This window comes from Mastomys coucha, chromosome X (genome assembly GCF_008632895.1).
Source record: "Mastomys coucha isolate ucsf_1 chromosome X, UCSF_Mcou_1, whole genome shotgun sequence".
In the NCBI taxonomy this organism is placed as follows: domain Eukaryota; kingdom Metazoa; phylum Chordata; class Mammalia; order Rodentia; family Muridae; genus Mastomys; species Mastomys coucha.
In genome coordinates this window covers 134,216,926-134,233,256 of record NC_045030.1, presented here as the reverse complement: position 1 = coordinate 134,233,256, position 16,331 = coordinate 134,216,926, and the positions used below count along the sequence as shown (strand labels likewise).

The window sequence follows — 16,331 nt, the reverse complement described above, 5'->3', positions numbered from 1 at the left end:
GCGCGCAGGGGTTTTCTCACAGGTTTTTCATATTTTATCCAGGGGCTGCCTGGTCACAAAGGTGCAAAAGGAGAACCTGCTCCTTTTCAAGGCAACATCACAGGAATGAGGGTAAGAGCTTCTTGGCAGGCAGCTCAGTGGGTGGGAAGCAAGGTTTCCTAGAGCCAGGCCCTGCCTCACATCAAGCCATGTCCACAACTAATGAACCTGTGTCCCTGCTTAAGGAGCAGCCCCAGCTGATTTTAAAAGGATTCCAAGTTTTTTGGTGGTAGAAACATTCGCAGAAATGTTTGCAGCTATGCTATCTAGAAATTTGTTTTCGAGGATCTGCACTAAAAATAAGAGAGAAGTTGGCAAAGAGTTTGCATGGTTATTTTCTTTGACCAGCCAAAACATTTTCTAGAGGCAGATACTTTTTCCTTTCTTCTAAATCCTTAATGCCTATGCACCTTGGTTTAGATCCGTATATATCCTTATATACAGCTTGGTATGACTACCACCCCAGCATCCAGATCCCTTCTCTAGACTCTTTTTTGTTTTGTTTTGTTTTGTTTTGTTTTTACTAGATATTTTCTTTATTTACATGTCATATGATATCCCCTTTCCCAGTTTCCCCTCTCCAAAAAACCCTGCTGTTCCCTCCCCCTTCCCCCTGCTCACCAACCCACCCTCTCCCACATCCTAACCATGGCATTCCCCTACACTGGGGCATAGAAACTTCATAGGACCAAGGGTCTCTCTTCCCATTGATGACCAACTAGGCCATCCTCTACTATACATATGCTGCTGGAGCCATGAGTCCCACTATGTGTACTCTTTGGTTGGTGGTTTAGTCCCTGAGAGCTCTGAGGGTATTGGTTAGTTCATATTGTTGTTCCTCCTATGGGGCTGCAAACCCCTTCTGCTCCTTCAGTCCTTTCTCTAGCTCCCTCATTGGGGACCCTGTGCTCAGTCCAATGGATGGCTGTAAGCCTCTACATCTGTATTAGTCAGGCACTGTCAGAGCCTCTCAGGAGACAGGCTTCTGTCAGCCAGCACTTGCTGGCATCCACAATAGTGTCTAGATTTGATGATTGAATATGGGAAGGATTCCCAGGTGGAGCAGTCTCTGGATTGTCCTTCCTTCAGTCTCTGCTGCATCGTTTGTCTCTGCAACACCTTCCATGGATGTTTTCCCCCTTTTAAGAAGGAACGAGGTATCCACACTTTGATCTTCCTTCTTCTTGAGTTTCTTGTGGTTTCTGGATTGTATTTTGGGTATTCTGAGCTTCTAGGCTAATATCTACTTATCAGAGAGTGCATATCATGTGTGTTCTTTTGTGACTGGGTTACCTCACTCAGGATGATATCCTCCAGATCCATCCATTTCCCTTAGAATTTCATAAATTCATTGTTTTTAATAGCTGAGTTGTCCTCCATTTTTTCTGTATCCATTTCTCTGTTGAGGGACATCTGGGTTGCTTCCAGTTTCTAGCTATTATAAATAAGGCTGCTATGAACATAGTGGAGCATGTATGTGTCCTTATTACATGTTAGAGCATCTTATGGGTATATGATCAGGAGTGGTAGAGCTGGGTCCTCTGGTAGTACTATGTCCAATTTCCTGAGGAACTGCCAAACTGATTTTCAGAGTGTTTGTACCAGCTTACAATTCTACCAGCAATGAAGGAGTGTTCCTCTTTCTCCACAACCTCATCAGCATCTGCTGTCACCTGAGTTTTTGATCTTAGCCATTCTGACTGGTGTGAGGTGGAATCTCATAGTTGTTTTAATTTGCATTTCCTTAATGACTAAAGATGTTGAACATTTCTTTAGATGCTTCTCAGCCATTCGGTATTCCTCATTGAGAATTCTTTGTTTAGCTCTGTACCCCATTTTTAATAGGATTATTTGGTTCTCTGGAGTCTAACTTTTTGAGTTCTTTGTATATATTGGATATTAGCCCTCTATTGGCTATAGGATTGGTAAAGGTCTTTTCCCAATCTGTTGGTTGCTGTTTTGTCTTATTAGCAGTGTCCTTTGCCTTACAGAAGCTTTGTAATTTTATGAGATCCCATTTGTCAATTCTTGATTTTAGAGCATAAGCTATTGGTATTCTGTTCAGGAAAATTTCCCCTGTTCCCATGTGCTCAAGGCTCTTCCCCACTTTCTTTTCTATTAGTTTCAGTGTATCTGGTTTTATGTGGAGGTCCTCGATCCACTTGGACTTGAGCTTTGTACAAGGAGATAGGAATGGATTGATTTGCATTCTTCTACATGCTAACCGCCAATTGAACCAGCATCATTTGTTGAAAATGCTGTCTTTTTTCCATTGGATGGTTTTAGCTCCTTTGTTAAAGATCAAGTGACAATAGGTGTGCAGGTTCATTTCCGGGTCTTCAATTCTATTCCATTGATCTACCTGCCTGTCACTGTACTAATACCATGCTCATGGATTGGCAGGATTAATATAGTAAAAATGGCTATCTTGCCAAAAGCAGTCTACAGATTCAATGCAATCCCCATCAAAATTCCAATTCAGTTCTTCACAGATTTGCAATTTGCAAATTCATCTGGAATAACAAAAAACCTAGGATAGCAAAAACTATTCTCAACAATAAAAGAACCTCTGGTGGAATCACTGGACTTTAAGCTATACTACTGAGCAACTGTGAAAAAAAAAAACCTGCATAGTATTGGTACCATGATAGGTAGGTGGATCAATGGAATAGAACTGAAGACCCAGAAATGGACTCTAGACTCTTGAACATCTATAAAATCTAGCCTGTCAACTCTCAACTGATTGTAATCTAATCTCTTGTCAATAATATTGTTTTATTGAGCCTTCCTCTCTTTATTTGCTAACCGGTAGCTTTATGTATCTTCAATAAACCCTGGTTCCAAATGATTGACCCTACTCCTCTGCAGACTGGAAAATTATCCATCACTGCCTTGATAGCAAATAGGAATTTATGTACCTGTATCTGGAAGGGAGAATACACCAAGCTTACTGAGATAATTGACACTATTCTCCCATCACTCTACAGGGCCAGGAACCTTAGAAACTGGCCATAAAAGCATTGGTGGGGGTGGAACATCTGGATAACTACAGAAGAAGCAAAGAAATTTGGGTTCTTGACTGTAGGTGCCATAGCAGAAGATAAAACATTAAAGTTGGCAAGGGTCTCGTACTTTTGGGATTCATATTGCTCATTAGACAGATTGAAAATCTAAGGCTATATGACTTAGAGCCAGATGGCCAGGTCTCTGAAGAACTAAACCTCAGGCAGTGTTATTTCCAGGCTACAGGGAGCTTAGAGGCTTTTACTGCAAGCCAAGCGGTGTAAGACTAGCAGGTGTCAAAGTACAGCCATTGTCTTAGCAGACATTGATTAAATGGTTTTTCCAGAAATCAAAGAAACCTTGGATCCAGTGGAACACAGAAATTTCCACAAGATGGTTATATTACAGATTCATACAGTGGCTTAAGATGCCTCAAAGTAATTAAAACGTAATCAGAGTCTGTATGCTCTGTTGATTTTCCCTTGAAATGTCTGATTTGCATTGTATACATATAGGCACAGATTCCCTGGGGATGAAGGCCCATGGGAAGGTAGCTTTGCTCTCCTCCAAAAGGAGCAGAAAATCACCAGCCTGCAGAAGCATTTTCTAATTGATAAATTCCTAGCAAATGTGAAAATTAATTAGGTAAAATAGGAAATCTTGTTCAGCCAAGGCTATAATGTTTGTTTTCTAGAGTCCAGAATGTCCACAGTGCAGAAGTAAATGGGTAGATACAGCCAATTTATGCATTATTTAAAACACAAGACCTTCACAAGGGCCTGAGTTGCAGCAATTTGTTTCTATTCCCTTGAATCTCAGGTTGGTTGTCTGAAATCGTGTGGGCTTAACTTATTAATCTCTTCCATGTGTTCTTTATCTATTTCTATTTCTACTTCTCAGGGGAATCCTGGGCTGCCTGGACTGGATGGAATCCCTGTAAGTCATACTTCTTGTGTTGGCCTCTCAATGTTATGTCAAGATGTCAATGATATCTTCATGGTGGAATTCAAAGGTCTTTGTAGACTTACTCAAAGAAAATCCAAAAGATTGCAATAGAACAAATCCTACTAGCCACGTTTGTTTTTCAGATAGAAAGTCCTAAGAAGATGAAATGCTCAACTTAAATTTTAAGACAGGCAGTCTTCAGACTTTAGATCAGATCTATGTCTGGTGCCCCCCTCGCCACTCCCTTGTGGATACCCGTGATGCATGCCTAATACTATGCCCTATATGAACCATTCGCTTCCTATGCATGTAAACTTATGATAGGGTTAAATTATAAGTTAAGCACAGGAAGATATTAGCAATTGTTGCTAATAAACTATAACACTATAATTAGACAAAGTAATGAAAGTTATGAATTCCTTGTCAAAATAGCTGAAGTGTGTTGCAGTTGGCATTTCTCTTGTGAAGATGTGAAACAATAAAAAGTCTCTGTGGTGTTATAAAATGAGGTAAGGTTACTTTAACATAAACATTTCCATAGTTTTTCTGTTCACTGTTCTTGAACTGAGGTTGACAGGAATGTGGATGAGGAGGAGATCCACTCTATTCTCTTGCATGTATCAGGAAGGTACCATGTCTTTCATTCAACAACAGTGTACTAAGTTTTTTCTGTGTGTTCTGGGTTATATATACACTTCTTTTAAAGGTATCCTATACAGAAATTTCCTTTAGGGCACTGTAGTACATGAAAGTTCACAAATTGTACTAATAAGAGATTTCTATTTCCTTGCAATTCCATAGTTCCATCGCGTTCCTTTGAAAAGGTATAAGAACTGTCCCTGGTTTCTTGTATTTGTTTTTTTCTTATTTTCCTTTTTGATAGTTTTCAATACATATAGAATATCCAGTATGAGCAAAATGCTATGAGTGATTGCACAGACAATGTAGACATTTTTCCTCCCATAAAGGAAGTGAAAATGTAAGGGTAGGAATGTCTCAGGAGAATTCTAGAACCCCTTTGGGAAGAATACTATGTATCTAAAATTCTGGTAGGAGGTATACATCTATGAAAGAGAATGTAACTTCTAAGAAGCATGAGTGGAGTTTAGACGTGCTGGCTGCGGATGATGCTTATACAAGAGATGTGAAATATGGGAGCCCACAGAGAAAACAAAGATGACTAAGGACCAATGTATAGACTCCCCTAAAGCTAAAAATATTTGACTCTAAAAAATGTTTATTAAATTTGTATGATAACATTCACTCTGTTTGCTTTGAAATTTCTCTTAAACATTCAGCCTCCTGCCCACAAACATATAGTGCTTGCCTGTCGTCAATACAGCCATGATGCAATACATTCTTAGCTTTGAGGACAGGATGTCTGTTAGCTAAACAACAAGTTTATGATCAATAAAGAGACCACAAGTTGTCCCTGGTTGTCAAGCCAAAATTCTATTAAGTCACAGAACATTACCCTGATCACTCCAGAAAATTCCCTCCTACCTATGCACAGTCAATCTGTCCCTATCTCACTGTTGTGATTCTTTTTCTGTTTAAATTAGTAGTTTATAGCATCTTCATTTCTAGAGAATCTTCCAATTCCCCTTCTCTTCATGTTGTCTAAACCTTGACCTCTCTTAGGCTTTTCTACCCTTTCTTGGGCCCATAACATCTGTGTCCTGCTACCCCACTGGAATGCAGCCTTACATTTCCCCCAGAGCAGCTTTTCCTAATATCAGCCTTACTTTTAAACATTGTTACTCAATTCTACACATTTTCTAATTTTCCAGGTGAATTTTTCTTTTCCCTTTGACCTAAGGAATATTTAGAAGTGTTGTTTTCTTATTCCCTAGTATCTGACTGCTTTCTAGCTACCTTTCCATTATTAATTTCTAGATTGAGTCTATCAAAATTAAGAGGATACACTCTTATATTTCATCTCATTAAATTTGCTGGAGTTTAGTTTATGACCAAAACTTACAGAGAACATATATTCAGCAGTTGGTGGTATAATGATTTAAGCAATATCTATTAGGATTTTTGTTTGTTTTTTGCTTTTTGTTTTTGTTTTGTTTTTTGCTGTTGTTGATTGTTTTATTTTAAGTTCTACAAATTACTGAGGCAGATACTGAATTTTTTAAAAAACTATAACATGTTTTATCTATTTTGCCTGAAGTTTTTTTTTTGCTTTACATATGTTGAATCTCTACTGTTAGGTGTAGATACATGTAATACTATGATGTCTTCTAGAATTGACCCATTTATCATTATGGAATGCCTCCTGTCTATATCTAGTTAATTTCATGAAGTCTGGTTTTTCTAATACTAAATTACTAGTTTCTTTTCCTTTTAAAATATTTTAATAATAAAAATTCAAATGCAGAGCCAAGTATAATGAATTTCACAATAATCACTCATAACTTTAGTATTTTACTAGAATCCCTTTATCTCTCTTCTGTCCATCTATCTATCACTGTCTCTCCATCAGTTCACTGATTTTAATGAATTTCAAAACACATTGCAGAAGTGTTCCTAAATACAATAACATGCCTATTATTAGTTAAACTTCAGTATTTGATTTGATTCTTTTTGTTTATAAAATACTAAATGTATATTTGCTACATTTACAATATAGTAAATCCACAAATACTAAATGTATTTTTTTGAATTTTGACAGATGCATACTCCTAGGTAATCTAAAATTCTATTAAGCCACAGAACATTAACATTACTCCCAGAAAAGAGGATCCTGCCTCTTCGAAGCCAAACCCTGTCCCTACCCCACCCTAAAGGCAAATCCCATTGTGATTACTCTTTAATACAATCAGCTTTCACTTGCTCTCAGGAGTCATATGTAGGGAATAATTTCATATACAGTCTTGTGGGTCTAACTTCTCCTGCCACTGTGCTTTTCAGATTCATCTGTATTGTTCTATATGTGATCAAACTTGCTTCTTTTCACTGTTGTATGTCACAGGTCATTTATCAATCCCTGGGTCAGTGATGACTTGGAAGAGTTCTAACATTTTCTCCTATGAATAAAAATTCTCTAACAACTCTTATACAATTCTTCTGGGCATTTTTTTTATTTTTGAGAAGCCATCTTGCCTTTTGACCTTAATTAAAAAAATTCTGTCTCCAGGGTCCATCAGGATTCCCCGGATTTCCTGGAGATGCAGGACCCATAGGACCACCAGGCTTACAAGTAAGACCAACTAAAAACTAGTGCATGGTTGCACTTTCTTTACCAGGCCATGGATTAGATGCAGACCTATGTAATTTAGGTTCTCTCACAGAAGGGTAAAAGCTATTTCTAGAGGATTATACCAAAACATGTTCACTCTTTTTATCCCTCCCTCCCGGGCCTCTCTCTTTTAGAGACCAAGTCTCACTATATAGCCCTAGCACTCACTTTTAAATGTTTCAGGACCAGGTTCTCCTTGAAACTACAAAGATTCACATGCTTCCACCTCCTGAGACCTGAGTGCTGGGATTAAAGTCATGTTACTAATCCAGGCTTGAAAAATGCTCTTGCCAAAAGCTATTTGTTGTCCTTGGGGTTTTTGTTGTTGTTGTTTTGTTTTGTTTTGTTTATTGTTTTTTTCTTTTTCTTTTCTCTAACCATCTATTCTGTGTCCCTAAAGTTTACTGGTACAGCTCAACATGAGGTATAGCCAAGAGAAGACAGTTGCTTGACATATCTATTGGTGCCTTCTGCTCCCTCTATATGTCAGGCATTGCTAATTAATTAATTAATCAATCATACTAACCACTATCATCACCCTTCTAAGGATACTTCCGAATTTTTCTCAACCCTGTATTTAGACAACTGTACCTACTTGTTTTTCTGATGCCAAAACTATGTATCACTGGTAAAGGAAGAATATAGCTAGATATCTCTAGTTCTGGGAAGGCCCGGTCCCCAGATCATTTTCACCAATACCTAAATCCCATTACTTACTACTGTGTCGGAACTTCACCAAGTAAACATGAAACATGCCTAGCATGTTATGGGGAATAATACATGATATTTTTACTACTTTCACATGAGTATGACTACCAGGTTGATTTGGAAGATGTCAAAGGAGAATAAAAGAATCAATGAGTGGGAGGGACTGGAAAGATGACCCAAGGGTTAAGAGCACATACTGCTCTTGCAGAGGATCCACGTTTCATTCCTTGCACCCACATGGGGTAGCTGACAACAACCACCAACTGCCTGTCAATTCCAGGAGCTCCATGGGATCCAATTATGATCTCCTAGCATTGGTGGCCAGACACTGCATTCATGTGCACAAACCCACACTCGGGTACACACATGTACAAATAATTAAAAATAAAAATCTTCTATAACAGAGCCAGTCTACATCACTGCATTGAGCACAGCTCTGCTCTCTATCATCCAACATGGCCATGGCTTTTTGTTTTGTTTGTTTGTTTGGTTGGTTGGTTAGTTGGTTGGTTTTTTTTTTTTTTCTATAATTAAGAAATTCTCATTCTTTTCAATTTTGTTGATCTAGGGTCCCCCAGGCCCCCCTGGACTTCCCGGTCCTGACGTAAGTATACTTTGGGAGCATGTATGTCTTGCCATTGGGAGCATGTATGTCTTGCCATCAAGTTCTCTCTTTTTTTTTTTTCCATAAAGATGCTGGTTTGCATCTATTTTCTAGTTAAAAAATAAAACTAACATATTCCAATGTAAGTTGTTGGAGCTTATTAGTAATTGATTTTCTTTTTCTTCCCTGTACCCTTGTGCCCCAGGGAAATATGGGGTTAGGTTTCCAAGGAGAAAAAGGAGTCAAGGTAAATACATTCTGAAAACATGATCCATATCCCACATGCTCCAGTAAATGTCTGTGGTTATACACATATGCACACTTGTCTAAATGGGTTTGTTTTCTGCCTTAGAATATGACCTTTTCCATCGCACATAGGTCTCCTATGGGATCCATTGAGAACTACATGTTCACATGCCACACACATGGGCTTTTGGAGTTTTTTCTTTCAAACATTTTTGTTTCCCTGCTTCCTATGTCTAAGTCTATATTGCATCACTTAAATATACTCTCTTAAAATGTATTATTTCCTCTTCTTCCACCGATGTACTTCTCTGCTTGTTTTCATATGCTATTGCATGATATTTTTTTCTGCTTCCTGTCTTCCCTCTAACCTTCCTCCCCACCTTCCCCCTCCCCTCCACCCCCTACAAGCATACATACAATCATGCATACACATGTCTTGATACCTCTTCTCTGTCTCTTTCTTTAATCCCTCTCCCTTCCCTCTCCATCCCCCATAAACTTTCCTTCTCTGTTTGAGTCTGACATGTGAGTGAAGGTACCCACAGGGGGAAAAAAAGAGGATGTCATATCCCTGGGAGTTGGGGTTACAGGGAGTCGTAAGCTGCTTGGTGTGGGTGCTGAGAATGAACACTGGTCCTTGGCAAGAGTAGTATGTGCTCTTAACAATGGTGCCATATCTCCAAACCTTTAATCTCTCTTAGTATTCACTTCCCTCCCTTCCCACCTTTGAACCAGACATGTCCAACCTTTTGACATTATGGTACAATTTTACTTAAAGAAGATATGGGGGTGAGGGAGGAATCTCATAACGTTTTAAGCAAGTTTACAATTTTGTGTTGGGACAAATCCATAGCTACCTTTGGTGGCACACAGCCATACGCAGCCTATGGAATGAGTGCAGGTTACACAAACACAATAGAGTCTTATCACTGTTGGCAGGAAACAGCCATTCCTCTTGCTCAAATCTCTCATGGCTCCTTTCTCATGATCTCTTTGTGTATGATCATGCAACTAATCATGAATCTGTTTTGGCTTTCTTTTCCCCCTCATCCATTTGCCTTTTCCCTTCACAGTGATACTGCACAACTCACTATTGGGCTTAACATTCTTCTTAATCCCTTATCAATGAAACTTTTTTTTCCTTTGCACAAGGGTAAAGTGGACAGTTTATTTGTGAATTGCATCCAGAAGATAAGCTGACCTTTTGCAAATATTATCTGTATGATTATCCTTCGTTCAATGGTCTCTTTGATTCTACAGGGGGATGTTGGCCTCCCTGGCCCTGCAGGACCACCTCCATCTACTGGGGAACTAGAATTCATGGGATTCCCCAAAGGGAAGAAAGGTTCCAAGGTAGTAAATTTTTATTATAGGAAAAATTAACAGACTCTTCCCTGCTAATACTCAAATTCAAGTCATACTAACCTGAACCAACTCCAGAAGAGGAGTAAGGATTTTTCCTTTGGAAAGAATTCTGAAAATCTTGAGGGTTTTTTTTTTCCTGGTATGTAGATAGGTGTTAGTTTACCTGTATCTGACTATTCATGTAAGAATTATTTTTTTTTTGCCTCAGACTTGTGTATTCAATTTTTAATCTGCCAAGTAACTTGAAACAGGTATTATATGCTTGATTTTTTCCTACAGATTCCAAACTTCTCAGTATACTAAGTATCAGTATTACCTCTTGAGTTTTCATTTTAAAGAAGTTATTTGCCATCAAAGGTTTAGTCTAAGGCCTGGAATATAAGTCAGTGGTAGAGAGCTTGTACAAGGCCATGGTTGTGTTGCAGCACTGGAGGAAAATAGTTGACTTTAAATATCACAAATACTGGTAGGAAGCAGTAGATGATATAATTTGCCCTACCTAAACCACCAAGGCTTAAGGTTATATTTCATAATTTATCCATTAGGGTAAAACAATGTCCATGCTTGTGTTTCAATGGTTCTATTCTTCTGAAGTGCACAGATAATCTTTCAGGGGCCTGCATTCCCTTCCTTCCTGGACTTCCTTTAAATTTTGTGATTCTATTTCTATAGTAAAGGGACCCAGATGGAAACATATCAAGTCTTGCTTCTTTAATTTTGTCTTTGTGGACAACCCCAGTTCCCTCTAGCTTTATATTGGGAAAATTCTTAATTTAGGACCAATCTAAAAATATGTTGAAGGATTTTTTTCTTACTCCTCCAATCCATTGCTAAACCATAGGGAGCTTTTCCATGGCCTATATAAGATAAATTAGGAGTTCTGAGAGAGAGAGAGATTAGAATATTATGTGTCTCTTTCCAAATTTTGATCCTTAACATTTGTTTGATGCCATTCTCTTCTTTGTAGCCTATATTTTTAAAGCAGCTTCTTCCACCAGAAATGCAACAGCTAACCATTCTTCTATCTCCCAATTCACCCAAGTATTTGAGATTTGAGATTATGTATTAGTCATTGAGTTTCCATATGCCAAAGAGGTCTCTAAACTAAGGTATCCCAGCAAGCATATAGATCTACACCACTGTCCCATAGTGTAATAGTCACACTTCCTGGCCCCCTACTGAGCAGTCCAAGTACTTTGAATGAGCATCTGTCCTTCATGTTCATTGCTTTCTGTCACTACTCATTAGCCTTTGGTTAATTTTTTCAGGGTGAACCAGGGCCTCCAGGTTTCCCAGGAATGAGTGGCCCTCCAGGTGTCCCGGTAAGTCTTCTTACTTTGTAAATGTGCATTCAGGGTCTGATTAAATAAAAAGCAGAGTATGGCTTACAGGAAGATCTCCTCCCACAGTTATTGCTGTGATTATTACCGTCTTCACTGAAGGCCTTGAAAGAAATAGTCTTGTTTTCTGATCTCGGGGAACATTTAGCAGAACTCTCCATGAAGCTATTTTAGATGCCATCAGCTCAAACTTTAGAGTTAGAACAGACCTAGGCTTGACTTCTGGGTCAAGAATCTTTTAATGTTTCTGACTTTTTATTTTCCTGGCCTACAAAAAGAGGACAGCAATGTGCTAGATCTGAAGATTAAATGAGATTACCCACACTAAAGAAAACTTTGTATGTAGCTGACACTTATCAAATGTTCAGTAAACAATATCTTTTCTGAGTAATCCTATCTTTACTTTCCTATCTGCCTTTCTATCTTAGATGCTTACACTCAGCAGATGTTGTCAGAAGGCTTCTAGATGCCAGGTTTTCTACTGAACTCAGAGACTACAAGGGCAACTTAAATAAAAGTTCCTCTCTGTCCTTGTGATTCCATTCTAATGAAAAGCTGATCAAGATTGTGGAAAATGAGATGAATCAATAGCAAATGCCAGAGCTCATGACGTGGCTCATTGGAACACTATTTGCTTTGCATGCCCAGGCCTTGGGTTCTATTCCCACTGGCACAAAGAACACTAAACAAGAAAAAGAAGTCCATACAATAGTGATATATAAAAGAAGGAAAAGGGATGCAGTGATGGCATCTAGATGAGAGAACACTTGGGAGAGAGTGGTCAATGAAAGCCTCTCTGAAAGAAGTCTTCTATAAACGGAGAACTATATAATATGAAGTAGCAGGTCATAAGAATATTATATAAAGTGGTTGTAGACTGGAGGGCACCATAAATACCAGCACCTGAGGTTGAGTTGCTCAGCACTTCAGAGGCACAGCAAGGTGAGTGGTCAGAGACCAGTATGATAGTCCCACATAACTATAGTCCCATCAATTAGGAGGCTGAGGCAGAATGATCACCGTGAGTTCAAAGAAACCATGTGCTACACTGCAAGACACTATCTCAAAAAATCAAAATTAAACAGCCAAGTGGAAAAGGAAGGACAAACTGAGAGATGCCAACAAACAAGCAGATTCTTTGGTGTCAGGTCACAGACATCTTCAGAAGTCCTTTGTGGCTTTTTATTTGGAGTGTCATGAGAAGCTATTTGTGTATGTATGTGAATGTGTGTGTGTGTGTGTGTGTGTGTGCACCTCTGTGTGTACGTGCACATTCATGTATGTATACATGTGTGTGGAAGCCCAAATATGACATTGGATATCTTTCTAGATTGTTCTTCACTTTATTAAGGCAGGGTCTCTAGCAGAACCATGGCTGTCCTAGGGACCCCTTCCTTTGTCTTCTGAGTGCTGGGATTACAGGGTTTTACCATGCCTTCCCATCTGTTAGGTGGGTTCTGGGAATCTACACTCTGCTCTTCACACTTGCATGGCAAGCATTTTATCCCATCTCATCCCTGAGTTGTGTTACTAAGATCATTCTGGCTGTGTAAGGGAGAAATTAGAGGGCCTAGAGCAGGAAGTCCAGGCAAAAGTTGGTGGTAATAGCTCAGGCCATGGTAATAGCAATGAAAATGATGGCAAGCAGGAAAAATAAACATATTCCTGTGGGACATTTCAAACATATACAAAGAAAATGACATCATGCTCATTTGCAGTACTCATTACCTTGCTTCCATAATTAGCAGCAGCACATGGTCCTGAACATCTGAAGCATGTTTCATCATAAATACTTCTGTATTTCTCAAAACTAAGGACTTTTTGAAAACTTGACAATGAGTTATTGTGTAATATTAACTAAGCCGGCAGAGATCTATGATCATAACTATCGTTTTCAGGTGCCTTGTTTACATGAGAACCCAAACAAGGCCACAGCATTACATTTGGTCATCTGTTACATCACAAAATGTGTTTGGAAGAAGCTGACAACATTTTCACAGATTTGGGTTAAAGATCAGAAGAAAGTGGAAGAATCCAAGATAACAAGGCCTATCCCCACTTGCCTGCACAGTGGGAATAACTGGGGACTCTAGTCCTTCCTGGTAGCACTTTGAAATACTTGCTGTCTCGCCGAGTGGTCAGGAAGCACAGCCAGAGGAGCCAGTGGTACAGATAACTTCCATTGGGGTTCCTGTTACCCCATAGAAACAAAGGAGCATAGAGAATCATTTGTTCTAAGCCCTTGATTTTAATCAGTTTTGCAGCTAGTGAATGGGAAAGGAAGTGAGCCTTGGTGTTGGGGGTAGAATACCCCCACCTTAGACTCCACTCCAGCTCTGGAGCTTTGGAAAACTGCTGGAATATTTTCTGTATATGTGCAATATGGCAGTGGTTATAGCTAGTCTTCTTTCTGAGGGTCAAATTACACTGTTTTGAAGTTTGGGTTTTTTGTTGTTTGTTTGTTTGTTTTTTGTTTTTTGTTTTTTTTGTTTTTATGAAGCTTTGCCATGTAATGATGTAATCTATAGTTATATATGGCTACCAGGTTCTTGAAAGGTGGCTCATCCAAAATGAAATGATTTGTACTGTAAGCAAATACACACTGGATCTCAAAAACACCAGTATGGAAAGAGTAATTTGAGACTGTTCCTATTTATTGTAGATTTGGATAACCATTAAAATCTTTATTTCATTTTTAAAATACAGCTACTGGAAAATTTCAAGTACCATAGTATATGTGTATCACATGGCATTTTCCAAGGAGGTTTGGGGATAAGGATTGTACCATTCTCTGTACAGCATTTTGTATAGACTCTAGTCACCTGGCATCATCCCTGGGAGGTGAGTGAGTGAGTCCAGGTTGGTCCTTCTTGTCCTGTGGATGACACCATGCCCTGAGCAGTTAAAGAGCCTTCTCCAGAGACACATAGCTACTTACTCAGAGAGCTGAGACTGCCACTCAGTATTGAATTTTTTTTGTTTCTTTGTTGTTTTTTCTTTTCTTTTCTTTTCTTTTCTCAGAATGAATGTGTTGTTTAATCATTTTTAGCCAGTTCTTTTTTCCTTTTATTGAAATGGATTTCTTTCTCACATAATACATCCCGATTACAGTGCCCCTTCCCTCTACTCCTCCCAGTTCCTCCTCACATTCCTTCCCATCCGTTTCTATTCCCTTTTTGTCTCCCATTAGAAAACAAACAGGCTTCTAAGAGATAATAATAAAATGTAATAAAATAGAGTAAAAGAGAAAAGAACACACTGGAATTGTAGAAAACAAACAGAAGAAAAAGAGCTCATGACAAGTCACAAGACAGAGATCTACTCATTCACAAACTCACAAATCCCATAAATATAAAACCTCTAAACTAGAAGCCATAATAGACACTCAGAGGATCTGGTATAGAAGTGCAGGCCCTGTTTACATTCGGTATTGCTGAATGCTGGCAGTTTAGAATTTGTTTTCTCATACCATACTGCCCCCTGCAGTCCAGTTCACTATCCAGAGGAGGTGGTTGGGCTCTAAATTGCCAAGATTTGAATGATCTTTGCTGCTCTGGGATTTGGGATTCACTGACTCATACTCCCTCCTTCCCTCCCTCCCTCCCCTTTTCTGTACTTAGACCTGGGAGGATTTCCTCCACAGCAGTATGGACACATTCCCTTTATGCCTGTAAAAGAGACTGGCTGATGACAATACATGATGGGAAATCGCAGTACTGTTCCCAGCTTAATATTTTCAATGTTTCACAGTTCTGGTTGAAAAATAGAAACCCTAGCTGGAAAAAAAAAAGCATCAAAGCTGGGAAATGCCTTGTTTTATATATCATGCTGTATTGCGAAGATGCGGCTCTCAGCTCACCACTACATGGATTCAGTAGGTGACAGTAGCTAAAACATAAATCACCTTCACTCTTAATTCTATCTGCCTGCTTAATGTGGATGCTCATGAATACCTTAACACGCCTGAAAGGAAAGTTACCAGAGGAAAGCTGATAGCATATGTGAACTATCATAATAAAGTTTTCAAACCTAAAGCCCCCATCACACCAGCTTCCGATAACCAATGCTTACTGAAAAACAAGGCTCTGTGGAGGACAGCAATCTCTAGGGAATCCAAAGTATTCCCCTTTCTTCCTACTGTAGACGGAATCTTTGCAGGTGATAAAATGCCCAATCTGATAAATGTATGCCTTACATTCTTTCTCTTGCACCCTAGGGGGTTAAGAAAGAAAAAAAATCCCCAATTTTCTGGTTTTGTCCCAGCTTCACTCATTTCACCTAGCTTATCACCATCAGCATGCTCATACATGTAGGTCACAGGTCCTTCCATGGAGGTTGTCAGAATTGTATACACACGTGCCCTTTATTCAAGGACTATAGACACATAGGAGAAGCTAAAATGGCAATGTTCAGGGAGAGAGCAGAGATGAAACTGTCAAATCCTGAAGGTTAAGTAGTCAGTAGATCTGAGGGAATTCCTAAGTAGGTGGAGCTCTCTAACTGAGTCTCCTCAGAAACGAAAAGCTGGTGAGATGGGGAAGAGGGGAAGGGGCTGGAAAGCTAAAAAGTCTAGGCTGTGGAGGAGTAGGAGGGTGGGGGCAGCTGTGGCAGGCCTGTTTGAGTCAAGGCCAACAGTAAAGGGTCAGGTCCCAGGATATCCATCTACAACAGCTTGTTCAGCAGGGTCTCTAAACAGTGCCTCCTTGTGCTGGGAGACAAGTTGAGACCATGGCCCAGGAGCTCGCCAAGACATTTACCTTTCATTGGCTCTAATATAGAGAGAAAGTGGAGAGAGAGGAAGACAAGAAAGAAAAGAAAAGAAAAGAAGAGAAGAGAA

At 39.3% G+C, this 16,331-nt stretch overlaps 1 protein-coding gene across 4 annotated transcripts in view; it reads left to right on the top strand.

Moving 5' to 3' along the window:
- Nucleotides 1-16,331, top strand: part of Col4a6 (collagen type IV alpha 6 chain) — a 312,614-nt gene that overhangs the window by 246,752 nt on the left and 49,531 nt on the right. For all 4 annotated transcript variants that reach the window (XM_031368791.1, XM_031368798.1, XM_031368795.1 and 1 more), the window contains 7 exons: nucleotides 43-111; nucleotides 3,943-3,978; nucleotides 7,130-7,192; nucleotides 8,508-8,543; nucleotides 8,749-8,790; nucleotides 10,050-10,142; nucleotides 11,423-11,476. In XM_031368791.1, coding sequence (XP_031224651.1) covers nucleotides 43-111; nucleotides 3,943-3,978; nucleotides 7,130-7,192; nucleotides 8,508-8,543; nucleotides 8,749-8,790; nucleotides 10,050-10,142; nucleotides 11,423-11,476 — 393 coding nt within the window. The remainder of the gene's footprint in view (nucleotides 1-42; nucleotides 112-3,942; nucleotides 3,979-7,129; nucleotides 7,193-8,507; nucleotides 8,544-8,748; nucleotides 8,791-10,049; nucleotides 10,143-11,422; nucleotides 11,477-16,331) is intronic.